We start from the raw sequence: 27,784 nt of genomic DNA, 5'->3' as shown, positions 1-27,784 counted from the left end.
AACTTTCAATCAATTATGTCAAATCATTTTTGTATACATGGAAGGTTGTTTTCTTCAATGTAGCTTAAATCATCTTGCCCCTTGAAGTGTTAGCTATATGCTGTAGCATCACAAATGAGTTGGTCGCAAGATTCTGGACACAAACATAAATAAAAAATGTCATAATTGAAGATGCTAATTTATGCATAGAAATAAAAGATTACTCTAAATGAATATAGCCCTAAAATGCTATTTTTTGTTGTTAAGAGACTATGTGGGAATCATATGGAATGTACTTAGAATAATTTGGTATTTGAATTGTATTTAAATATATTATTTGTGTTATATATATATTTTTAATTTCCAATATACTTCTATGGGGTTTTTCTTTTAATCATTGTTTGTTATGGTTTTTCAGTGCAAAGCTTTATAGGGGACATTTGTTCTGATTAAACCTGCAACTAATTTATTTTATTTAATAATTCAGTAAATGATAAATTAATGAATTTGGCAAGTAGCATAATTTTGTAAAGTGCGTGCCCAGATCTTTCAAATTTAGTCACAAATTTAGTCTCCAAAGCAGTGCAAGACTCGAAATAAAAAAATTAAAATGACATGAAAGAAAACAGCGACTGCTTTTCATGTTGCAAACATATTGCACAGAACGTTGAGGTCCCCCTGGCCTTTTAGGATTAACTATGATAATTTCCCTACATTGCTTTCAGCTTAATTACTACATGAAATTTCTTGCCTGTAAATGGGTGCTCTCCCATTCAACCCATTCTTCAACTTTCAACTCCCAAGATTGCTCTGAACTGTTGGTCAGGATATACCTGAAATTAAAGAGGGATAATATTCACAAGTTAATCTAAAATGAAGAATACTCACTATACTGTTTCAACTCTTTTTTTTTCTACATGGAGTATACTTAATCTTTATTCATATAAAAAGAAAGCCAATCAATAAAGTGGTTTAAATAATGTGCATGCCAATATGTCAGCATGTTATGATTACTAACCTTGCATATTCACAGTGTGTTATATTAAAATTTCCCAATGTAAAGCAAATGGAAATATGTGAAAGTTTACATTTAAGCAACATTGGCAAAATATTAGCAAGAGCAAAAAAAAAAAATTATTTCAAAGTATGATTTTGATGGCTAAAATGAGGTTATTTGGCACCATACCTGCAAATGTTGTTTGCAGAAAAGATGAACTCAGTTGGTGATATCTCAAGAGCTGGAAGTCTGCTTCTTCTTAGGTATGACACCTTGCAGTCTGTACGTAGTAAACCAATAAGGTTAATATACAGTGCGTCCCAGAAAAAACGAAACCGAGATTTAGCGATGATTTATCATAACTTAATCACTAATACAATAGACAAATGACCTACCAATGTAAAGCTTAGAATCCCCTCTTTCATCTGATATGACTTAGATTATTCCTCATTCACGCATGAGTGAGCAAAAACAATTTGAAGAAAGGATACCAAAAACTCATTTGGCGGGGGGTATCTGAATTTTAAAAAGAAAATCACATGCCTAAAAAGTTCAATATCTGCTCTTTAATTTGATACCTTAATCACAAAAAATGGTAAAGAAGTAAAAAAGTTACGTTCCCATGAAACAAAGCTTGTATTTCCATAATTTCATTAAATAAACATGTTTTCACCGGTTTCCCACAGAAGCTATCCCATGGTTAACAAAACACTTCATGCATGGCTGATCGTCAACAAAACGAAGTGTCGAGTGAGTTTGAACGCTAGCCTGTAAAACCTCTTCATTTTATGAAATTATTGAATTTCAAGCCTTATTTCAAATAACCAGAACTTTCTTATTTCTTGACCGTTTTCTGTAATTGAGGTATCAAATTAAAGAGCAGATATTGAACTTTTTAGAAATGTGGTTTTCTTTTTGAAACCCAGATACAGCCCGCCAATGACTTTTTGGTATCCCCTCTTCAAATTGTTTTTGCTCACTCATGCGTGAATGAGAAATAATCTAAGTAATTTCAGATGAAAGAGGAGATTCTAAGCTTTACAATGGTAGGTCATTTGTCTATTGTATTTGTGATTAAATTATGATAAATCATTGATAAATCTCAGTTTCGTTTTTTGTGGGACGCACTGTATAGGGGAAGGCGGGGTAAGTTGTGACACTTTTTGCATTTTGCATGTTACAATTGATATGACTAATAATATTGTTGTATTAAGTACCTTGCCTTTAAATCTGATTCTTGGGAAATATTGTTCACCTATAACTTTCTACCCCCACACTGAAAGCCATTGTGACCTTTGAAAAAAAAGCAATGTCAAATGGCTCAACTTGCCCCATCTGTGGGGTAAGTTGTGCCACCTTCTGGGGTAAGTTGAGCCACAAAAACTATGTACAAAATGTATGCGGGAAGAACCGGCATGTCAATCTTTTATTTAAAGTCTTTTCACTTGCTAATTCTCTTTAAATACTAACATCCTCTAAAAGTAAAAGAGCTGTCATGTGAATTTGCTCAGTTCTGCCTGCATATCAATGGCTTTTTAAGGTTTTTTTTTTCCATAAGAATTACCATGGCTCAACTTGCCCCATGTCGGCTGGCACAAATTACCCCAGTCCGAACTTAAGCGATATTTTCACATCCACACATTTCTTATGCATCCATCATGTAAAAGACTATGACAAGAATGATAATCCATACCTGGACTAACAATATTGGTATTTCTTTATTATATTTAAAGACGTATATGTGGGTAAAAAGCACTGATCTATTTCACACCCTTTTTTACTTTTTTGGCTGATATTTTTATTTTTCCCTATAAAAAAGTACTTTTTGTTGCAAAGTTTCAAACAATGTGGTGGGGTTAAGGGTTATGTAATGGGTAATCAATGCATGACACCACCACAATGTCTGACTCATTCATTATTGGCCTGGGGGTGGTGGCTCAACTTGCCCCTGTGCTCAACTTACCCCGCCTTCCCCTACACTGTAATACAACCTTCTTACATATATTGGTTTAACTTAAAGGAGAATGAAACCCCTGAAACCAGCTGAATCCATATCAAAGAGAAACATCAAAGAAACATATTGTTGAAAGTTTGAGGAAGATTGAATGAACAATAAGAAAGTTATGAGCATTTGAATATTGAGATCACTAATGCCGTGTAGATCCTCCTATTGGCAATGCGACCAAGATCTGTGATGTCACACACGTAAAACTCCCTCATTACTTTAGTACTTATTTCACTTATATTCTCACTTTTATAGAGTCTATCACAAGGTGATGTGTTCTCTTTATGAGAGGACAAGTACAGAGGTTTCACAACATTATATCATTGATGAATCGTTTGTCATATGATTAGAATGAGCAAAAAGAGATGTTTTGGGGTATATTTTCAGCGTCCAAAAGGGGAGAGTTGTTCATCTGTGACATCATAGATCTTGGTCGCATTGCCAATGGGAGGATCTCCATAGCATTAGTGATCTTGACATTCAAATGCTCATAACTCTTCTATTGCTAGTCCTATTTTACTCAAAATTTTGTTGGTCTTATTCTTTGATTTTTCTGCTTTCACAAATGCTAACTTGCTCCAAGAGTTTCATTCTTCTTTAAAGAATGAAACCCTTGAAACAAGTTAGCTTGCCTGTGAAAAAAAAAAAGAAATATCACTAAAATTTATTATTACCTGGCAACATGCCATTACCATAGCAATGCAATTCCAATGGATTTGGAAAATGAGTTCTGCATGTCTTTACCCCAATACCAATGTTTGTGCAAAATTTGCTACCCACTAGTTAAAAACTGAGGAGATATTTAGTTCGATTTGCAATGAGTTTTCCTGGCTTTTTTTGCCAAAATATCCTGTTACCGTGGCAACACAATGTCTGACAGATGTGATAAATATCTTGCAAATCTCTATCTCAAGACCTATGTCTGTGCCAAATTACATTTAAGCATATGTCATAAACTGAAGAAATTTGATCCACCAGATATTTTCACACATTACTGTAATGTGCTGTCTCCACGATGATGACAATTTCTGGGAGAGTTCTGTGAAAAATGTGTCTTGTACATCTTAACCTCCAGAACATTGTGTGTTATGGTTAGCCTATTGGGGAAGTTGTTCATATGTGACACGGTGACACCACACATCTTGGTTTTTCAATGCTATGTGAAGGTCTACTAAGCAGTGTCAATCTAAACATTCAGAAGTAAATTCTAGCCCAACCAGACGCCATCTGACCAGTACACAACGATCTTCGGATAAATGCCTGCCTTACCAAAGGGCACTAACAAACCAAGCAGGAATCAAACCTGGGTCACCATAATCAGTACCCCCTCTTTAAAGACTGAGCTTTCATGTCTCCTTCTTCGTCTTATTAGATTTTAGCACAATAGGCTCTTCCTCAGTGATAATAATAATAGAGTACAGAAGTGATGACATCGCAAAAACCTTTTTCACATTTCAGCATTTTTGATATCATATTTTGGTAGAGAATAATGAAAACACTTACTACAGAAATTTGGTGGGAATCGGTCCATGGGGGCCTTAGATATGACCCCATGAATACATAATTACGGTAGCCCCACTGAGGTCAATGTATTATTGGTCTGGTTCCCAACATTTAGAATTTGGTAAGCTGATTATATTCATTAATATTTTGTTTTCATTCTTGCGCCCTTTTTGTTCATCAAAGGGGGGAATTAAGCAGAAATCGAGGAGGGTGCTCTAGCACACCCTTTTCTCCATAGAGGCTGTATTTAAGCGTTGGTCGAACCACCATCATTACAAGGCCTATGGCAGACATCCGTATGTGTAGGAGGACAACAAAAAATCAGAAAATGTTTAAAAACTTCTCTGAAACAGCGAATATATTAGTTGTAAGTCAAGACAAGACAACACAAGATGCACCACTAGCAGCCAGCAGCCCAGGAAGGGGGCACTCAAATTATATTTTGATGGGGGTCTGCCTCACAAAACCCTGAAATGGGAGTCTAAGGATGAAGAAATATGTCTATTTAGTGCCAAAAGCTTACATAATGCATTTTAGCCCATTTACATAAGTTTGGTCTCAAAACCTTAAAGAAAACAAGTATTTTTGAGCATCATCATTGTTGCCAAAATACTCCGTTTGTGTAGAGCAATGACATGCCGTCCCAGGCTCCGTGGAGAGTAAGCCTACATCAGTAAAGCCCACGTCAGTAGAATGACTTTTACTCTCCAGGAAGCAGGGGCCCCTTTCTCAACACCGTCATAAGTCTAACTTCTAATCTTGACTAAATCGGAGATAGTGAGCTACTTGTCCGCTAACCGTTTCACAAAGCCCTCTTTGCCAATATCGGGGACAGCAACCTGACTAAATATGTATGACACCTCCGAACCTGTCATAACTTCTTTCTTAATGACGTAGTGGCATCACGTGGGTAGACTATGACATGCAAAAGTGCCTCAAAATTTGAAAATTATAATCTTACGTAGTCAATCATAGAAGTTGAAATTATATAGCAAAATAAGTGGGATAGATCATTCAATAATTGTATTGCATAGAAACCATAAAAACTGTTCGTAAAACGCCTCAAAATTATTCATTTTGAAATAGTAAAATAATTGAATCGATAAAGATTCTACCGCATCAGGCCATCCATAACTGGACTTGTATTCATTGTTTTCAGACCCTTATCAAAATTTTGATAAATTCTATCTCTAATTTATGCATAGAATTTGTCGAATTGTATGTTTCGGTATCAAAGATTTAAACAATTTATGTAACACTTTATTTTGATGGTGGAATCATAAAAAAACGTATAATGATCATCCTTTTACAAAGAAAACCTTTATGGTTTACTTCCGTAAACTATTAAAATTTGATATCTCGGGGGTACTCATCTCAACATCCACAAGTGATTTTTTAGTCCTGAAATGAGTTATTCATAATTTCGTTTTCTCAGCAATTGAATGCTCCATTTTTCAGAGTTTAAGTATATTTGGTGCATATTTTGCCTCTGTTATTATTTTGATTAGATGTATTCCCCGATTCATCACAATACATGTATTTGCAATTTAATAACAATTTTGCTTTTTGAAAATTATGCTGTTTTGTGACTAAGGCTAGGTCTCGTCTGCTCTTTCTGCCAATAGTATCGATATCAAGGGATTCTAGTTAGGAAGCCCTTCGTGAAACAGGTTTGGTAAGATTGGAACTAATTCTGTGGTTGGTGGATAAAGATATGACTAACTTGTCCAGGTGTTGAGAAACGGGCCCCAGGAGCCTCCAGGCTAAATATAAGTTTGGGCTCCCAACATTATTGTTGCACAATTCGTCGGTGCGGGTAGAGAAATGGCATCCCATCGTCCCTGGCTTCATGGAGATTAAGCATGTCAGTGATAGGACATTAATCTCCAGGAGCCTCCTGGCTATGGCTACCCCCCCCCCCCCGGGGGGGCCAGTCAAATATATTGCTGTACACGTTTAAAGGGGTGTTTTTTCAGTTTTGGACGAGGGCCGTGCGTGCACTCGTTAATGGTATAAAAAACACTGATTTTCAACAAAAAGGGTGGTTTTGAAAGACTGGTCAATTGTCAATCACGGGGTCAAATGTGTTTAGGGTATGTTTTGTTCCCCCAAGCTTTTTTCCCGGGGGTCATATTCTGGCGACAACTTGTTTAGGGATTTAAGAAGGAAAAGTTGGATACATACCAAAATATAGCTTTATTCCGTCAAAATTTCTTGAGTGTGTAATTCCCAATGCACTCACACGTATTGCGAGGTTAGTATGCTATACTAACTTCGCACCACGTACGTGTTTACGCTACGGATTTTAGAGTTGTTGGTAAACATCATAACGCGAATAATGTTAGCCGAAACTCATTTCGCTACTCACCAGAGCTTTTTCTGGTGAAAAGCGTTCCATTTTCAATTTTACAATTATTTTTTATGTAAAAAGCATGTAAAAAAAAGAGAAAAATTGCTTACCTCGGCCTAGAAAGTTGCTTCGCATGTCTCTTCGACGGAAATAAAAGGTTGTTGGTGGCACTAATATAATTCAAAACCTTAATTCAGCTTGTTGGTATTTTTGAAACCAGATTCTTGATTCACTGTATGCACAATTCAAATGATTGTTTGATAAAATAGAGACTCCAATAAATGCAATAACTTAAAAAACATAATTTTTATACAGGGCGCGAGAAACCCGCTTGCCCGGGGCAAGTGAAAGTGACGTGCGGGCAAGCATTTCTCAAAGTCAATTGCCCGATCGGGCAAGTGGTTGTTTTGGAAATAAAATATCAGTAGACCCTCTAAATTTCAATATCTTTTGGATAATCACAACTATCTCTCATATTATGTCAAACCAGTAAAAAAAAACAGTGGAAACTGATGTAAAATCAGCGCCAATTACCAATAATTTATCGCCAGGTACCTCGTTCGAAAAACCGTGCCATCGCATCTTACGTTCTATGTGTGTAATGACTGCGCATGCGCTATTATCTTGCGCAATTTGCCGATGCAAACCCCCCCCAAAAAAACCCGCCATATGTGGCTAAAATTTTACATTTTGCAAAAATCCATGAAATGGCCATCTATTTTCCAAATTACCTTGAATTCGTTTTGATTTAGTTGGAAACTACCGAAAAAATGAAGAATATTCAGCCCTTTCTTGACTCTGATTAATGATGATGTTACACTCGGTAAATGTTTTTTATTATTGTGGTCCCACACGTAGACTTTCATGGTGTTGACCAAGTGTAAAACGATCAAAACGATCAAACGATCAACGATCGTTTTCTGTTAATGTTGCAACACCATGAAAAAAACATGACAGTCTACATGCAGGACTACAATAAAAAAAATATTGACCGAGTGTAACATCATAAAATGATGAAGAAAAGACGAGAGGTGAATATTCTTAATTTTGATAGTTTCCAACTAATGAAAAAAAAAATCAAGGAAATATGGAAAATAAATGACCATTTCATGGACTTAGAGATGCAAAATGTGAAATTTTAGCCACTCCACTGTTGATGATTTTTTTTTTACATCATAATCATCATCATCTGGTACAGGAAGAAGGCAGTGGCCTGTAATTCCCGGTCACTCCATCTATGGTTTTAGTCTGGTGAATTTATTACTGTATGCATGCTGAGGAGTGGTAGTCATGATTAGATCAAAGCGATGATCCCACCAATATTTATCTACATGCCTTTTAAATAATTCTGTTGTTGGCAAGATGACTATACTTTCAGGGAGGCTATTCCAATCATCTATCACTCTTCTGCTAAAAGACTTGCTGCGAACGTCCAGTCTACAGTGCTCTTTCTGTTCAAAGCTTCAGGCAGTGTCCCCTTGTTGATCTACCTACTGATTGTGTGACGAAGTGATCTTGGGGGAGATTGATAAGTCCATGCATTAACTGGTGCACGAAGATCATGTCTCCTCTTCTCCTCCTGTACAGCAGGGAGTACAAGTTCAATTCTTTGAGTCTGTCTTTATATGGGACGTTCTTCAGCTCTCTAACCAGCTTGGTTGCCCTTCTTTGGACCCTTTTGATCCTCCTTGCATCTTCTTTGAATCTGCTATGCCAGAGGGTACTCCCATATTCAAGGTGGGGTCTTATAAGGGTTTTGAAGAGCAGAGGCAGAGTTGTCCTTGTGAGTTGAGTGAAGGTTCTTTTCATTATGGCTAGGAGTTGGTATCCCTTGCTAACTGCTGATGACACATGCTGGTGAAATTTCAGCTGACAGTCCACTATTACACCGAGATCCTTTTCGGCTTCCACTACTTGCAAGTCTTTTTCAGAGGCAATAAAGAGCTGAATATTTTCTCTAGCTTTCTTTATAGTTTCCAACTAAATCAAAACAATTCTAAGGAAATATGGCAAACAGATAACAATATCGTGGATTTAAAGATGCAAAATATGAAATTTTAGCAACTTTTGGTGAAGGTTTTTTTAACCTTAAACGCCCATTTATAAATAGCGAAAAAAAATTCAAAATAAACGTAATGACTCAGGCCTACGTTGCTGAAAATAAACTAAAATGTGTGTTCTTTTATACTGTACATGATTCTCAATTGTTATTTTGTATGACCTTTAAAAATAAGAGTAGTGCCATCATAATAAAAAAAATTATAAAACAAATTGGGCAAGCAGTTTTTTTCTATCGGGCAAGCAAATCTTTTCATCACTTGCCCAACAGGGCAAGTGACGAAAAAAAAAATTGTAGAGGCCTGTTTGCTGACGATACTTTTTGGAAAATATTCAAAGCGATGACAAATTAAACAAATATATAAAATTCTACGTACCTTGAACGAAGCCCCGCAAGTGCTACCATTCGTTTGTAAATTAACGTTCCACCAAATCAAAGTCTTTACAGTAAAAAGATTGGACACTTTGCCGACTTAGCATCAATTTATGTGTAAAATTGTTTTTGTGCCTAGTCTTTCCCTTGTAGTGTCTTTGATATGAAGATAAATTGCGCACCCTCTATAAACTATAGTTCATTAGACGAAAAATTTGGGAAATCGCAAGCTCGCTCCGTATTTTGTCAACGATGCCAATGAAGCGCAACCGGAAGTATGAAGAAAAAAAGAAAAGAAAAAGAGAACGAAAGAAGGGGGTTTTGGAAAAGTATTGTTTTTAATTAGTGGAGGGGACATAAGGAAGTCTTTCCAATAATTTGGCCAGGCGTGTGTACGCCAATACATTTGACTGCCCCCCCCCCCCCCCCCCATGCCTGCACTGCTGCAGGCTGCAGCGCGCAGCAGAGAGACAGACGCCCGGCCGACCCTGCCGGGCGGACCAGCAGGTAGTGCCGTAGATGGGTAGACGTAGCAGCGGCGCGGCCCCGAGCAGCGGCCTAACTTTCTAATACTTGTATCAGTTAGTCTACTCTAGCTCACCTGAAATGCTCACAGATTGAACATCTAGCTTCACATTTGCTAATGCAGCAGCAACTATTGCTTTCAGAGTGTGCTGGTTTCCTGGATCCGAATATAACTTCATTTTGCCCTGAAAAAGTAGGCACATGCACCTACCTAGAATTTTTAAAGATGATGAAATGGGATACTAATAGTAGTCTCCCTCAAGTACCAGCGTGCATTTTCGAAAATTGTAAACAGGCATATAAAAAATATGGCCCTATATGGTCAGTAACGGGGGGGGGGGGCTTCAGCCCCCCCCCCCCCACTTTTTTCCAAAACCGTGTACAAAAACGTAAAAATTACCATATGATTGTGATTTTTAGCATGGTCAGCCCCCCTCCCCCCACTTTGAAAACCGTTCCGCGGCCCCTGAATTAGGACGTCAAAGGGGAAGTTCACCCTGACAAAAAGTTTAATTTAAAAACAGCAGAAAATCAATTTATTTGTGACGTCATATTCAGTGCGAGCAGCATAATTCCCGTAGCGATCATAAAATCAATGAAATGTGCGTCATTTTCTCAGAATTTAAATTGGTTTTACTCGGGGTTTTACTGTACCTTTTTTATATCAATATAGACAAATCATTTCACATCCGATCATGAAAAGAAAGCAAAATTAAGTCATCGGGAACTCCATATTTATTAACAAAGTGATATGCATTTTATAACATATAATAAATGGGGCAGCTGCTCGTTTATAACGTCACATATCCCAAAATAAACATTGTAATAAATTAATCTTTAACTGATTTCAATCCGGGCGCGTAGCCATGGGGGTGGTGGGGGCGGTCGCCCCCCAAAAACATCCCCAAAAAGAAAAAAAAGGGAAAAAGAGAGGAGAAAGGGAAAGGGAGGAAAGGGAAGAAAGGGAAGAGAGCCCAGAAGGAAAAACCAGTAAGACCAGTAATTTTTTTTACTGGTTTCCAGTAGAATTTTACTGGTTTCCAGTATATTTAAACTGGGCCAGTTGATTTTTAACTGGACCAGTAAAAATCAACTGGAGACCAGTTCAAACAATTGCCTTCCAGTTGAAGCAATTAGTAATACCAGTTAAATTGTTTTTCATCAACTGGTGTTTCTGGTCCAATAAATGGTTTCCAGTAGATTTTTACTGGTTTCCAGTATATGTTTACTGGACCAGTAAAAATCAACTGGAGACCAGTTCAAACCAGTTAAATTGTTTTTCATCAAACTGGTGTTACTGGTCCAATAAATAATGACTTTATTTCAAGTCAGATCATTTGACGAATTATGGAAAATGAATCTTACAATTCAAAGAAAGTTATTATCGTTATCATTGTTATCATCATTCTTCTTATAATTATCATAATTATTATTATTATGATTATTATGATCATTGTTGTCATCATTCTTATTACTGTTATCATTGTTATCGATATTGTAATAATTATTAATAATATTATCATAATTATCAAGTATTAACATTCTCATTAAAATAATTATTTTCTTTAATTATGATTAAGATCAAAGCAAGATATATTCCTCTGATATAGTCAACTGGTCTAAAGTAATTCATTGTTTGAAATTGAACTGGTCAAGTAATTCTGAAGATGCTGACCACGTGGTTTACCTCATTTGCATATTTCCTATTTTAAAAAGAAAAATCAGGATTTAGAATGGAATATCCTTGCAATGGCACTCATTGTTGTTTAAAAACTTTCCAAATAAGTGTGTGAACTAATTCACAATGAAAATGTGTAATTTCATATATCACATTTAAAATAACAGCAGAAAGATTAATTTACTAACCATCTTTTCCATCACATTTCACTGACCATGGTATATAACAAACCAAATGCATGTAATAAATTGATCCAGTAAGACCAGTACGAGGACCAGTTTGACCAGTTCGAGGACCAGTCAGACCAGTAGAAAATTAAAGACCAGCTTAAATTGGATACCAGTATGAAGACCAGTGAGACCAGTAACAACCCACCAGATACAAGACCAGTATAAAATTCCAGTAATTCAAGACCAGTTTAGTTTATAACTGGACCAGTAAAATTTTAACTGGACCAGTATGACCAGTTAGACCAGTAAACCGATGTTCCAATTTCCAGAGATTCCAGTTAAAATTCTACTGGTCTAACTGGTACAGTGGAACTGGTTTTTCCTTCTGGGAGGTAGCTTTGTGTTTGTTGTTTTAATTCTTTTTTTTTTTCTCAAAAGAGAAACTCCTTCACTCTTGCTCTAAATTTATACATGAATTTTGCTTCCGCGCTGCGCGCGGTTCAATGACAATATTGAAGTTCTCCATTGTTTCCCCCACCCTTTCTCTAACCCTGTTTTTCCACCTCAGCTATATGTGTTCCTTGCCAGTTAAAGTTCAAATGTATACATTAGGGCATATGGAATTAGAGTAAGGTTAGGCCGAAGTATATGAAGTTATCTTTATTTTTTTAATTGATCGCTCAACTTCTGGTCGGGTCGGCTCCGGGCGGGTAAAATCTTTATATCAATTTCTGACCTCCATAAAATCAACTTCTCCCGCTTTTCAGCTCATTACTAAACAACAATTATTTTGGGGCAATTAAACAGGTTCCTAATTTAAAAAGAGGAAGGTATAAAATTCGTGTCGTATTAAATAGAAAAGTACAATATTTTTTATCAAATTCTATCAAACTTTATGTCGTTTCCCTGCACATTCATCTCCTGTCCTGTTTTGCGCCATCAGTTTGAAATTTTGAATGACACTTAAGTTTCTTTATAATTCAAAATGAAGCGCTTCAGGATAAGTCAAAGAAATTAGGCATCCTTTTTTTATGTAATTTTAATAAATCACAGAAGTTTCAACTTTTTGCGCAACAAGTATTTTCCTTGTAATGAAGTTCAATAATCTTAGAAAATCAATTGAATTAGAGCCGATGGGGTATTAAAGATATCTGCATTTGATGAAACGTCCGCCCTTTGAAATTTCAGAGTTTCATTGCTCTGCGCGGGGAGGAATATCTTCCTCCCGGCATATACACTTCTTCTCCTCTGTTTTGCGAGTTAAAGATATGCACTGTCGCTAAATTGTTTGTAATCAAATCTGATCTTTGCATGGGAATTAAGTATTCAATATATCTTTGAGAATACCCTTTTCTCGGGACCCTTTTCATGGAAAAAAATTGATAAAACGCTTTAGCTTCCGCGCTTCGCGCGGGGTTATTATTCTTTATATTCCTTTTTTGTGCGTTCACAATCACTTTTGAAAACAAGGTTCAAAATCACAATATAGTCAACTGAATTGGAGCTGATATAGGTACTAGAGACAAGAGAGACGGCTCCTTTTCATTTTAATTTATGAAACACCAAAAGCTTCGCGCGGGAGGGGGAAACTCCCCCTCCCTGCACCCACCCCCTAGGTCTTTGGTTGGCACACTTCGCGTGCATTTACCGCCCCCTCCAAAATGAAATCCTGGCTACGCGGTTGACTTCAATTAATTTTAGTTCATGGAATTCAAAGACCGAGCAAGAAAGGTACATGGAGCAGTACGTTGGAACAGCCCTAATTAGTATTGTCATTTTCCCGGACGGACAGGCGTGCAGTCCAACAGCACTCCACTTGCGTAACAGAAACCAATAAAAAACAATATTAAACCCCTCTTAAAAAAAAAAGTTTGGAAATCTGAGTTCGGCCATTAATTTCTCCCAACTCACAATTTTACACAATGGATATTTGATATCATTCAAAAGATCATTTAATTCTCTTTAAAATGATATGCTTGCTATGGTCATCATGCCATCAAGAAAAGAGCAGGATTCAAAAGTGTTGGATGAGGTCTGAATTGAAAAGCTGCAAAACGAGCAGAAATAGTCATGATCGAAGGGTAATAAAAAAACATGATTCTTTTGTCTGTGTCAATAGAAATGAAAATCCATTCAAATCAAGCACTTGCTTTTTCATTTTTATGCTTTGTTGAGGTTTATATGGTTCTTTGAGATAACATGGTTTGAGACGTGGTTTGAAATACCCACGCATGTTTGTTTGTTATGTGTTTACTTGTGCAGAGGTGTGTTTGATTCCATGTTAATGTTGATGTGAAAGGACAAGTCCACCCCAACAAAAAGTTGATTTGAATAAAAAGAGAAAAATCCAACAAACATAACATTGAAAATTTCATCGAAATCGGATGTAAAATAAGAAAATTGTGGCATTTTAAAGTTTCGCTTAATTTCACAAAACATTTATTCACATCCCGGTCGGTATGCAAATGAGGGAACTGATGACATCACTCACTCACTATTTCTTTTGTATTTTATTATATGAAATATGAAATATTGTATACAATTTTCTCCTCTTTGTCCTGTGAAACAAAGTTTTATTTCTCACTGAACATGTGGAATTGCCATTGTTTTTTCTTCTTTCTGCTTTCAATTTTTATTGATCAAATAAAACATAATTACAAAAATCAAAACAATAATTACAATGTATTAACATGCACGATTACACAAAGCAGCATTAAAAATTTACAAATAGAGAACAAAGGTATTTTAATCACTGAAATCAAATTTCCATTTATTGAAATGTAGAGGAAGTTTGTTCTTTTTCTTGGCTATGAAATATTCTAAATCCTTATTATATTTTAGTAAAGCCAAGAAACCCTCACATACAGGTGAATTACCTTGAAATTTGCAAACATAAAAGTAGTATTTTAACAAAAGAAAGATAAGTTAAGAATTTATCATCCTGCAGACCAAAAATTTTCTGAAAAATTGAAGGTTGAATTTTCGTTTTATCTTTTGTATTAATTATCTTAATTATAGCATTCCAAGTGGGCAAGATTTTGGTACATTCACAAAATACAGGAATAGGCGTTTCAGGGTCTTTGTTACAAAAAGAGCAAATAGGAGAATCTTTTCTTTTAATTTTGAAAAGGAAGTCATTGAAGGCAAATGTTCTATGAAAAATTTTGAAATAGAATGCCCGCAGACGAGGATCTATTGTACATTTGAAATTGGTCAAATGAATTTTCTCCCAATTTATGATATCAGGTAATATACAAAAGTCATTCCAAAAGGAAATTGATTTTTCTGGGATGCATTTATCCAGGAAAATAGGATATTAATATTTAGTTACTTTTTTACATTGTTTTAAATGCTTGATAATTTCTTCATGAATATCAATATCATTAATATTCAAACCATCTAACCAAGGGGTAGGGATATTCTTTATTAAAAAATTATATTTTCTATTTTGATTTGCCTGAATTTCAAAATCCAAAACAAGCTCTTCAAGAAGTCTATAACCAGGGTGCGGAGGATTTAGAAGATCTTTTACAAAAACAATTCCTTTCTTGAACCAATCTTCATAAAAGAAGAATTGTTTGGATTTTGACCCACTAGCGTACCCACGGGCGCATACATTCGTAATTCCGAAGCTTCGTTATTCCGAAGGTTCGGTTATTCCGAAGGTTCGTATTTTCGAAGGTTCGTAATTCCGAAGGTTCGTTAATCCGAAAACGAAATGAGGTTCGTAATTCCGAAGGTTCGTTAGTCCGAAAACGAAATGATAAACGAACCTTATTTTGTTTTCGGACAAACGAACCTTCGGAACAACAAACCTTATTTCGTTTTCGGATTAACGAACCTTCGGAACAACGAACCTTATTTCGTTTTCGGATTAAAGAACCTTCGGAACATCGAACTTTATTTTGTTTTCGGATTATCGAACCTTCGGAAAAACGAACCTTCGGAATAACGCTACAAATGTTCGGATTAACGAACCCTTTTACGTTTTCGGATTAACGAACATCGAGGTATAGGCAATTTACGTGTTTCGGAATTACGAACCTTCGGAATTACGAAGTGTAACCCCTACGGGGGGGCAGTCTGCCCCCCTGACGAGCCACAACCCATGCAAAGGACGTATCCCTGCCCCCCTGACGAGCTTGAAAGACCTTTTTTGCCCCCCCCTGACGAGCTTGAAGACCTTTATTGCCCCCCCCCCCCCCCTGACGAGCTTGAAGACCTTTTTTTTGCTTGTCAAATTTTTTTCTGGTACAAAATCCTTTATTTGTGATTGAAGACTTTTTTTTTTTTTTTTTTGCTTGTCAATTTTTTTGGCGGACGGTTTTGCCCCCCCCCCCCCTGTGGAAAATCCTAGGTACGCCACTGTTTTCACCCTATGTTTTTTATTAAACCAAATAACCTGAGATTGACCTAAATACAAATAATCATTGTCCAAAATTTTAAGTGAAATTTTATCTCTAAAAATATACCAAGTTCGCAAAGAGTCAGCAAGTTGTGTACAACCCAACGAAATCAATATATTTTCAGGAGCATATGATTTTCATAATTGTTAAACTTTTGAAGTGCAGACAATTATTCAATAGACTTCCAATTACTGTCATAACTGTCATCCAAAAGAAGTTGACCCAAAGCATTTTCTGTGCCATAAAAGGCATGTGGATCGATCATACGAAGACCACATTCATCATAATGGTTACAAAAATATTTCCTCTTCACTCTATTCGTTCCCCCGTTCCAAATGAATTTAAAGAACATTTTGTTCAAATCTTTATAAAAATATAGGGGAATTTTTTATACACAAAATTGAAAAAAGATAAAGCAACTGCATGTGGCAATAGTAAAGTTTTTATCACACATGTCTTTCCAATGAAAGACAAGTTTCTTGCACGCCAACAGTTTAAAGTACAGGTACCTTCAATTTTTTTTTCAGTTTACATTTATAATTCAATTTAAAATAACAAGTCAGTTCTTTAAGAAAATGTGACTCCAAGAGTCTTGAAATTATCCACTTTCCAAGATAAACCCCAGTCAGAAAAAGGACGATTATTACAACCTTTCTTGGCCCCAATCCATATTGCTTCTGATTTAGAAAGATTTAGTTTACAACCAGAAGAGTTAGCAAATTTATCTAAAACATCAAATAAAAGATTGGGTGGATCCATAAAAAAAAACCATGTTGAATCATCTGCTAACAAGGAGATTTTCAATTCTTTATCAGAAATTGGAAGACCCTGAATACCATTGTTTTGCCTAACTGCTAAGGCCATGCATATACATGTAGTTTCAATTACAAGCAGGAACGGGTATGGTGAAATCGGGCAGCCTTGAAAAATACCCTTTCCATATCAATGGCTTTTGATAAAAATAACATAACTTTTCCTATCAGTGTAAATCGTACTGATCCATTTCATAAAATTATTTCCAAAATTAAACCGATGCAAAACGTACAATAAATAATCATGGCTGACGCACTGTCGAAAGCCTTCTGAATATCAAGAAGGAGGATGCACCTGGAATGTCACTTGTCTCAGTAAATTAAATAATATCTAAAATCAAGCGTATATTAGTTTCTATATTTCTACCTTTAAGGAAACCGGACTGGTCTGGATGAATAAGATTTCTTAAACATCTTTTCAAACGGTTAGCTAAAATCTTAGCAAAAATTTTGTAATCAACAGTCAACAAGTATATGGGCCTGTAATTCTTCAAATAAAAGGAATCTTTGTCTTTCTTTGGTAGCAAAGTTATAACTCCATTCCTTTGGGAGTGTGACATAGCACCATTTTCCATTGAATAGTTATAGGAATCTAAAAGCATATATGAAATATCGGTTTAACATTTTATGGTTCAGTCAAGTTGGTCCTTATTGTCAAATCTGTAAAAAATGAAATATTGTATAATTCAAACAATAAAAAACAAAAGAAATAGTTAGTGATGGACATCATCGATTCTTTCATTTGCATGCTGTGACTAAATATTGTGCATTGTGAAAAATAAGCGAAAACTTCGAAATGTCATAACTTTCTCATTTTACACTCCGATTTTGATGAAATTTTCAGCGTTATGCTTGTCTGATTTTTCCCTATTTATTTGAATCAACATTTTTCTGAGGTGGACTTGACCTTTAAGGTGTATGAAAACAAGAAACCGATGAGAAACACAGTCATCACCACCATGACCACGGAAAATAAGAACAGTGACTTTCAATCCCGGCTATATTGTGTCATTTTGCAACTTTTGTTGAATTTTGACCTTGCCCCACATTTCAAGGCACTGCGCCTCCATGTGAACCATAATCATTATCATGATTGTAGAGTGTCATTTTAAAGAAAATTAAATGATCTATTTATTGGCATCAATCACACATTAATATTCACTAAAACTGAGGAGGGATTATCGATCAAAATCAGATTTCCATACTTTTTTGAGGAGTTTATTTCTTTACATTTCCTAAATGATGTATCATATTATTTATATCCAATTCACCAAGCTCTTACGTATGTGAAGAAATATTTAGTTCTGATTGCAAATGTGAATAAATAAAAAAAATATGAATGAAAATATTATATATATATATATATATATACATATATTATGTCTCCTCACGGCGTTTCTATTAAGTCTTCATTTGTTTCTACATTATGACGCCGCCGCCGACGCAGAACTCTTTATATATATATATATATATATATACATATAATATATATCTTAAAGTTTCACGTATTTGCTTCTGTAAGGTAACAAAATAATACTGACGATAACTTGCTTTGATTGCCAATAAAGTTTTTATTGTTAACTCGAATTTATATATATATATATATATATATATATATATATATAATGACTATACGAAACTGCAGTTACTGAAAAGTGCTCAACTACATGTACATATAGGAGCTTCATGTAGTTGCTGATGAACCCTCAGGGGGAAACAGTCTGTACAACTAAAATCTAAGCAACTCGCTCCACCCTATTACTATACTATATATATACATGTATATATATATATATATATATACATACATATATATATATATATATTTCATTTTTCCAACAGTCAGACTCCACATCTTCACTGCAGGTCCCAAGAAAGTGGCTTCTTTCATCCAAGTGATATTCATGACTTGAGATGTTTTGCATATTTAATGAGCTTGATGCGGACCAAAACACCTCTTTTCATTCGGTCATTGCTGCTCTAATTATGCATCGAATTTCATGAATTTGGTACCATTGTAAAGAAGAAGAATCATTCTTTCAGGTCATGTGTTTGGATTTATTCAAAGATTTTGTAATATAGGTTAAAATTTTGATCTAAAATATGCTACAAAATAAATATTTTCACCTGACAAAAGCTGCTATTTTCACACTTTATTTTTGTTTGAGCCCAAATGATTTTTATATCATGATAAAGCTGAATATGTATGCTTTGAAATGATATATGTTTCAAAATAAGAATTGGTTTAATCGGGTCAAGATCACACTTTTCATTTGCCAAGTACATAAAGCAGCTTGAAAACAAGTATACTGCACTCTGATTGGTCAAAAAGACCACACAATGGCAAATTCCAACGGTTCCAGTGCCTGGGTTCGTGGGAAGGTCACACTTCCCATGTGGTAATCTCCTCAAATACCCCGCGCCTGTTGTTCTGTGAACCTTATCCAGCCAATCAGAACTCTGGATTTCATGCAAGTACAAAATTTCAGAAATCTCGTCTTGTACCTTGGTGGGAAAAGTGTGATCTTGACCCGATTAAAAGGTGCCGCATATCAAGAGTGGCATTGTGAGAAAGTACAGAAGTTCAGCTTTATGGTGATATAGATATCATTGAGGCTCAAAATAAAAAGTTTTGCACAATTTGTAAAATCATGCGATTTGGATCTTACTCAACTTATAGAATTTCCAACTCGAGGTAATAGACTAGACACATTCAGGAAAAAGAGGCCTATATAAACTTTAAGAAGCATTTTGGGGTAAAAGTTGGAAATCGGACTATTTCACACGATTCAAATATGCTGAATCTGATAAGATCGGTTCCCAAGCTAATTTCTCATGTTTTGACCACCTAATTTGCATAAACAAAATGGCTGCCAAATTGACAATTCAGAATATTTTTTCGACAATGTTCTTTAATTATATTCGCTTTCACAGACATGAATACTGCAAAATCCTGCATACATACGAGTACCTTTCGGGAAAACTTGTTATTTTTGTTTGCGGCTAATTAATTATGCAAATTTATGCATATCTTGGATCATTATGCTATAATTTGATAATTTCAGCTCAAATGTTTATATTTTTGGTACAAATAGCATTTACATGATTATAAATAATTGTACGGCCCTTAGAATATAATATCACAGTGAATAATAATGTATTTTATTGTTTTTGAATTTCTTATGTATTTCTTTGTATTTTGTACCTTTTGTTTTGTACATGTTTTGTTATGGGATCTGTCAAATTATTAATTATCAGTGGCAGAAAATAATTAGCTTCAATGATTTAATTATGTAATCACTTGTTTATTCGCATATATCCATGGGCATAAACAGATGCACCCACTCCCACACCCACATCTGCATACAAAGGTAAACTCCTGCACGGAGGGCCTTCCCATTTAAAAGCACACTGGTGGAGATCCAACAAATGTCACTATTAATTGCTTATATTTTTATTATAAAATGGTATCTTGAATTATGATATCAATCAATTCATTCATATTTACAATTTTAGATGATGAATTATTAAATTTGAATCATAACAGTACTGTAATTCTCAACTCCTAATAGTCAATCAGTTGCATTTAATATCCTTTGGAGTAGTTATGTTCCCGACCAACAGAATCTGATCACACATACATGCATATATATTTAGTGTTTTTCTTCAGCTAAATGAAGTGAAAACCGTCTCTGCTGAAAATGAGATGTCCTGTGTGTTTCTCCATTACACTTGTCAAATTGTCCCAATATTGAAAAAAAAATCTCAGAACTGAACCCACATAATAATCCATCTAATTTCTCATTTTGCCTATCAATTAGAACGTTTTCCGTGTTTTAAAAGCCAGACTGTGATGTTCTAAAGTTCCACAACGAATAAGTCACTGCATATCCTTTTAATAACATTTTTTTATCATTGGACTTCATTAACGGATTACATGTGCATCTCCATAATATATCTTTTCCAATGCAGTACTGCACCTGTCCTATCAAGGATTGCCGCTTCATCCAACTTAGAGGCATCCAGCTTCCCCCAGCTTGATATACACCTTTACATTCGGGGTGTTGAATGATCAATGTCAGTTATCATCGATTTGGTGTTCAATTGGACGGCTTGATTGATAGGGCAGCCTCATATTATAAAAGTCATCTCTAATTGTTGAAATCAAACCAATTTAGTACAAGTATTCTGCAGAGGTAGTTCGTATCGAAGTCATCGTGTTTGTGTTCTTGAGATATGTCCGATTCTCATGTCACAGATCCATAGAGAAAACCTAAACTTTTGTCTTGAGAGAGAATCTGCTGTCTAACCAGACCTTGTTTCAGGTGTTAAAATGCTTGGAGTGCACCTCTTCAAAACCGCAGTGAATTGTGTTATGTCTTCTAGGCCATTTATCGAACTTCTAATATTCACACATCTTCATATCTTCATAAGATAGACTATTTCAAATTGAAAACGAAGATATCTTTCAGAGGATGGTGGGTTCCTGGCATGTTTGGCGTTCCTGTGGGTGATTATTAATCCACTTATTTTGATTGGTATTAAACCCAACAGCATCCAATAGCTTACCCAGCTCTGATAGGCTGCATGCGAGTCTGAGATATCACCATCAAAGTCTAGGTCGAGAATTTCTTCGATTGTAGAGCCAGGATTTCTCTTTCTATGAGGAAAGCAGTTGCCTAAGTTATGTTCGACTTGTCAACCGGTTTTGATACCATTGAACATGTCATTCTTCTTGGGAGACTGACAGTCTGTTTTGGAATTGATGATTCTGCACTCCAATGTCAGGTTTCCTCTTACCTTGCCAACAGAGCTGTATGAAGCTGTATTTTTATCACTGGCATGCAGTCTCCTGTGACTACCCTTTGATATGGAGCTCCTTGGGAGATTGTCCTTGTCCCTTGTTCTTCAAACTGTACATCGATCACTCCTCTTGGCTCTGTAATGTGGCAACATGGTCTTGGTATACACTTCTATGCTGATGACATCCAGCTGTATACCTCACTTTTGATCCAAAAGGTAAATATACAGAGGTTCGTGCAGCTGCTGTTGTTGGAGCTGCCATTGAGGATTCGATGTTGGATGAAGGTCAACTTCCTGGAGCTTAACAATAAAAAGCGAAGTATCTTGTTCTGTCATCTCCATATATGCGTAATTATTATGACTACAACTCCAGTCTTAATAGGTGAGGAAGCTATATATCTCCAGTATGCAAGGGTAGATCTCTTGGCGTAGTCTTTGATAGAACAATGAGCATAAAGAAACACACATCACATGTCTGCCAATCTGCATATTACCTGCTCCACAGAATTGCTGAGATCAGACATTGTCTTACATGAGGTGGTGCAGAAAATATCATCCATGACCGGATAACCTCTAGACTGGACTTCTGCAACTGTCTCCATGCTGATTTACCTTCAACAGGCATCTCTAGCACTTTTTAACCATAGGACACAATGTGAAAATTTGTTCTGCATTGGGCAGTGACTGGGCTGGAAACCTTGTTTTGCCCATGTTTTAACCATGGAGCTAATCTGTGTTTAGCCCCATGTTTTTATCATTTCCTCTTCTGTATTCAGTATCGTTCGTCAAAGAATCTTCCAAGGCAAGGATTGGATAAAAGCTGTGGTTTTCAGTTATCACTTTGATGGTTGACTTGGGGAAAATGTATCGTTGCCAAATAAATAAATCAATCGGTAATGACCAAAAAACTAGTAAGTGATCCAGTAATACAGACCCTTTGCATTTATTACAAATTGTTATTTGGTTAACTGCCATGATTGCAGTTCTGATGGAGCTGAATCAAAGATATAATTTTGCTACAAGGATAATAACAATGTACTGATACTTATATCCGATTGATAAACTACACTGCGTAAATCATACGTTTAATTGATTATTTGATCTGTTATAAAACAATTTAATATATCTATTTCAAGAAATTTAAGTTCAGCATGATTACAGGTTTTCCAACTTCTAAACTCTTCTTTTCTTACGGGTTCATTGAATTTGGTAATTGTCATGATTATAGGATCAGCATCAATGTTTTTATATTGGGCATGTCTACTATACCTTGCAAGTATATTACTTTCTATATACAGGTGTGGGAGCATGTGTGTGTATTTGTTCCTGAGTACAATTAACAAAAATTATTGTGGCAAAAGAGGTTTATCAAATGATTCAATCATTGAAGCTTAATATTTGTCTGCCATTGATATTAGTTTTTTAAAGATCTCATATCAAACATATACAAAGCAAATGGCAGAAAATACAAGAACACAAAAGAAATATCAAAGAACAATAAAATACATATACAAATTGACTTGAGAATTATATTTAAGGGCCAAACAATCATAATGATACAAATGCTATTTGTACCCAAAATAATAAACAATTTAGGTTTAATTTACAAATTATAGCATAATATTGCAAAATATGCATAAATTTGCATAATTGATTAGCCGCAACAGAAATAACAAATTTTCTCAAATGGTACATGTTAAGTATGCAGGATTTTGCAGTATCCATATTGGTGAAAGCGAATATTAGAAAAGAATATTGTAGAAATAATATGATAAATTGTCAATTTGGCAGCCATTTTGTTTATGCAAATTAGGTGGTCAAAACATGAAAAATTGGCTTGGGAACCGGTCTTATGAGATTCAGCACATTCAAATTAGGTGGAATAGACCGGTTCCCAACTTTTACCCCAAAATGCTCCTTGAACTCAAGTTCTCCCCATATTGGTCTTGTCTATAACGCGATCCTAGATAAAGTATTTACGAACTTTCCCTACCATTTCAACTCACCACTAGGACTCAGTGATCACTGTTCCATCTTGCTCAAGCCAGTTCATGAACTATCTAATAAAGACAAAAGAAATATACTTACCCGTCCACTGAAAGATTCATCAATTAGAGAATTTGGCCAATGGATTGTTAATCATAGCTGGAATAATGTTTATGATAAATCATCAGGTAACAAGGCTACCAGTGTATTCAATAGTTCCTTACATGATGCTTACATTAAGTTATTTCCCTTGACTAGATCTTTGTTAAAGAAGAATGATAAACCTTGGATGACGTGTAGAATTAAACAACTCTTGAAGGATAGGAATAAGGCCTATAGAAAACAGGATCATGATAAGTGGGTTTCTTTGCGTGACCAAGTACAATGGGAAATAAGAAAGTCAAAAGTAAAGTATTATGCGCAAACCGTACATGATCTTAAGAATTCACAGCCCGGAAAATGGCACAAACACATAAAGAAATTGTGTAAGCTAAGTACTAAAAAAGTTGACATCCCTGGTTCTGACGATGACCCTGTTGATACGGCAGTCTCCATTAATACCCACTTTGCTGCAATTTGTAACCAATTACCTCCCCTTGACTTAAACCTTCTTCCAGCTTATTTACCTGCAGATTCCCCTCCACCAATTATTTACCAGGGGCAGGTTCTATCTGCTCTGAGGAAACTAAAGGCAAAACAAAGCATCCCATTTCAATGACTTATACCAATTCGTCTAGTCAAAGAGTTTGCAGTGGAACTTGCTGAACCGCTAACATATATATTCAATCAGTGCCTGCAGGAAGGCACCTTCCCGAATGACTGGAAAACGTCATGTATAACCCCCATACCGAAAGAGAAAGTGATAAGTTCCTATGATCAGCTGAGACCGATATCCCTTACCCCGTTATTTTCGAGAACACTTGAGTCATTTGTGGCAAAGTGGGTAGTAGAAGATATATCATCCCATATTGATAAGAGACAATTTGGAAATGTGAAGGGCTGCTCTACTGCACACTATCTTGTTCACTTACTAAAATTTGTCCTTGAAGGCCTTGACAAACCTGGCCATTACGCCTATTTAACAACTATTGATTTTACCAAGGCCTTCGACAGAGTAAATCATTCCATTGTAATACGAAAGCTTATTCTTTTAAATGTTCGTAGGTCGATCATTCCAACTATTTGCAGTTTTCTGACTAATCGAACCCAGTGTACCAAGGTTAATAAGTGTTACTCCCCTCTGGTAGAAGTATCCTGTGGGGTACCGCAGGGTACCAAGTTAGGTCCCGTTTTATTTCTTATACTTGTAAATGATGCTGTATGCGAGTGGGATTCCAGATGGAAGTACGTTGACGATTTAACATTGGGAGAAATAGTTAAACGTAACGGAAATCCCTCTTTAGAATCGTCACTTGATTGTCTCTCAAAATGGTGTACTGATAATGATGTTCTCCCCAAACCATCTAAATGTAACCTTATGCCAATATCCTTCCTCAGAAACTTTGTACCCCGTATTGATTTCCACCTTAACTTAACCCCACTCAATGTTGTCGAAAGTATCAAACTTCTAGGAGTTACACTTCAAAACGATCTCAAATGGAACCTACACATTGAAGAAATCGTTTCCAAAGCATCACGTAGGTTGTACACCCTCTGTATTCTAAGGAGATCGAAGGCAAGTTTGGCTGATATGGTGACTGTATACACTACATATATTAGGCCAATTCTCGAATATGCTTCCCCTGTCTGGCACACTTCTATCACAATCAAAGAATCTGATAAACTGGAATTTGTTCAAAAGCGGGCACTCAAAATAATTGTAGGATATGACATTCATTACTCTGATGCTCTGGTAATTAGCAAACTCACTTCACTATCTTCCAGAAGGGATTCACTTTTATTAAACTTTGGACAGAAATTGATGAACTCTGATCATCATAAACACCTACTTCCAACACCAAGGTCCATTTCTTGTACTAGACAATTACGCAACATGACTGGTTTCCCCACAATCAAATGCAATACTGAAAGATACCGTAAATCCACCATTCCTCACATTGCAAAGATTTTGAAGTAGTTTTCCGCAATTCCTGTATTTTGATTATATAGCCATTCCTTGTCACCATTTCAGCCCACAATCCTTCTGTCTCCTTTTTTGTTAGTGTTGTTACAATGTAAACTTACTCTCTTACCTTATTTTTTTCTCCCTCTTTCCTCTTTCTTTCCCTTTCCTATAGGACTATTTTCCTTACCTATTTGAGTCCTATCCCTTACACTTTTCTCTTTTTATTTTCTTGTCTGTCCCTCTTTCTTTCTTTAATCCTTTCTTTAGCTTTCTATCGGTTTTTTGTAGGTTAGGCCTACGTACATGGAAAATTTGAAATGATTACAGTTATTGTCTTGCTAAAATGTATTATACTACTTATTCTTATGTTGAATCTATTTATATATATAAATCATGTTGTATCTCATATAGGATATTCATATTTTTATGTAGTGTCAATCATAATTGACAGTATTTTGGCTTCTATAATCTCCATGTCACTCTCCACTTCTTCACCACTTTTTGTTTTTCTCTCTACCTCACTCAATTTTCTCTTTCTATTTGGAAGACATACTCCCTCTCTCTCTTTCCATTACTCTCATTTCTCTCTCTTTTCTTCTCTCTCCCTCCTCCCTTTTGCTTATTTCTCTCTTTCTCAAACTTTTATTTATGAGATACATCTTTTAATTGGAGATAAGTTTTGACGTAGAATACTTTAATTACGTTTTTATTCATTTGCTTTGTTATATTTGTATATTCTACTTCATGAATTTTTGTAAATTGACCCTTTCAGCTTGTGCTGCTGGTCAATTTTTATGTGCATATATACCAATAAATAAATAATTATAAAAAAAAGAAAACAGAGGAAGAAAATTCAGTTTTGAGGCACAATTTCAGGCCAGAAATTTACTTATTTAACAAAATATTGTATACAAAATAAATGACCAATATGAAAGAGTAACTTTTACTCTATCTGATGGTGCAATAATATTTCATTTAACTTGAGGTTAAAACAGGTAAATTCTTAGAGAAAGAAAATCTCACGAATCACGAGATTTTGCAAGGAGGAGGATTCAGCCACGAGATGATTTGGATGAATCTGGCCTTTTTGCTCATTAGCATAGGGACCTGCGGTCTGCTCCTTTTGCTTGTTTTCCTTTTATTTTCTTTCTCTCTGCTCCTCCCTTTCTTTCTTTCTTTCTTTCTTTCTTTCTTTCTTTCTTTCTTTCTTTCTTTCTTTCTTTCTTTCTTTCTTTCTTTCTTTCTAATTTCTTTCTTTCTTTCTTTCTTTCTTTCTTTCTTTCTTTCTTTCTTTCTTTCTTTCTTTCTTTCTTTCTTTCTTTCTTTCTTTCTTTCTTTCTTTCTTTCTTTCTTTCTTTCTTTCTTTCTTTCTTTCTTTCTTTCTTTCTTTCTTTCTTTCCTCCCTCCCTCCCTCCCTCCTTTCTTTCCTTCTTTCTTTCCCTTTTTTTTCTTTCCTCTTTCTCTATTCTTTTTTTTTCTATTGCTGTACACATGCGTGGCCCCAAAAACGCGATAGCCGGGAGCTTTTTTAAGTTTTGGACGAGTGTCGCGCGAGCATTCGTTATGCCATATCGGTATAAAAAATACCGATTTTCAAGAAAAAGGGTGGTTTTGAAAGACTGGTCAATCGCGGGGTCAAACGTATTTAGGGTATGATTTTTCCAAAGCTTTTTTTTAAAGACTAGCCAAACGTGTTTAGGGTATGGCGTCGCGCACCCCCACCCCCACCTTAGCGAAGGTCGATCCGGACCGAGCATACCCTGGTTTGTGGAAGCATGGACCTACTACAGGTCCATGGTACGTGGAAGCGAGGGGTATTAACAGGCGGGGAGCAGGGGGGGGGGGCAAGCTGCATGCCCCGGCCCCTGGCGGATTTGGGAAAATAAAAAACGGGAAAAGGAGAAAAGAGAGGGAAAAAGAAAGGCAAAGGGGAAGGAAAAGTGAAAAGAAAACAAAGAAGAAAACAAATTAATGGAAAATTAAGGAAGGAAAGCGGGAAAAGAAACGAAAGAAGAACATTTGAGAAACTTGAAGAACAAATCATTCCGAAATGGGCCTATGTAATGGCAATAGT

At 35.7% G+C, this 27,784-nt stretch overlaps 1 protein-coding gene across 1 annotated transcript in view; it reads right to left on the bottom strand.

The window, feature by feature from the left end:
- Positions 1-10,119, bottom strand: part of LOC129255677 (methionine--tRNA ligase, cytoplasmic-like) — a 29,671-nt gene extending 19,552 nt beyond the window's left edge. Inside the window, exons 1-3 of the mRNA XM_064096895.1 lie at positions 9,867-10,119; positions 1,166-1,256; positions 731-812 (exon numbers count right to left, since the gene is read on the bottom strand). Of these exons, the coding sequence (XP_063952965.1) occupies positions 731-812; positions 1,166-1,256; positions 9,867-9,993 (300 nt within the window). The 5' untranslated portion in view covers positions 9,994-10,119. The remainder of the gene's footprint in view (positions 1-730; positions 813-1,165; positions 1,257-9,866) is intronic.
- Between the last annotated feature and the right edge of the window lie 17,665 nt (positions 10,120-27,784).

The sequence above is a fragment of the Lytechinus pictus genome, chromosome 3 (genome assembly GCF_037042905.1).
Source record: "Lytechinus pictus isolate F3 Inbred chromosome 3, Lp3.0, whole genome shotgun sequence".
In the NCBI taxonomy this organism is placed as follows: Eukaryota; Metazoa; Echinodermata; class Echinoidea; order Temnopleuroida; family Toxopneustidae; genus Lytechinus; species Lytechinus pictus.
The sequence above is the reverse complement of the archived record's forward strand: the minus strand, read 5'-3'. Positions and strand labels throughout refer to the sequence as shown.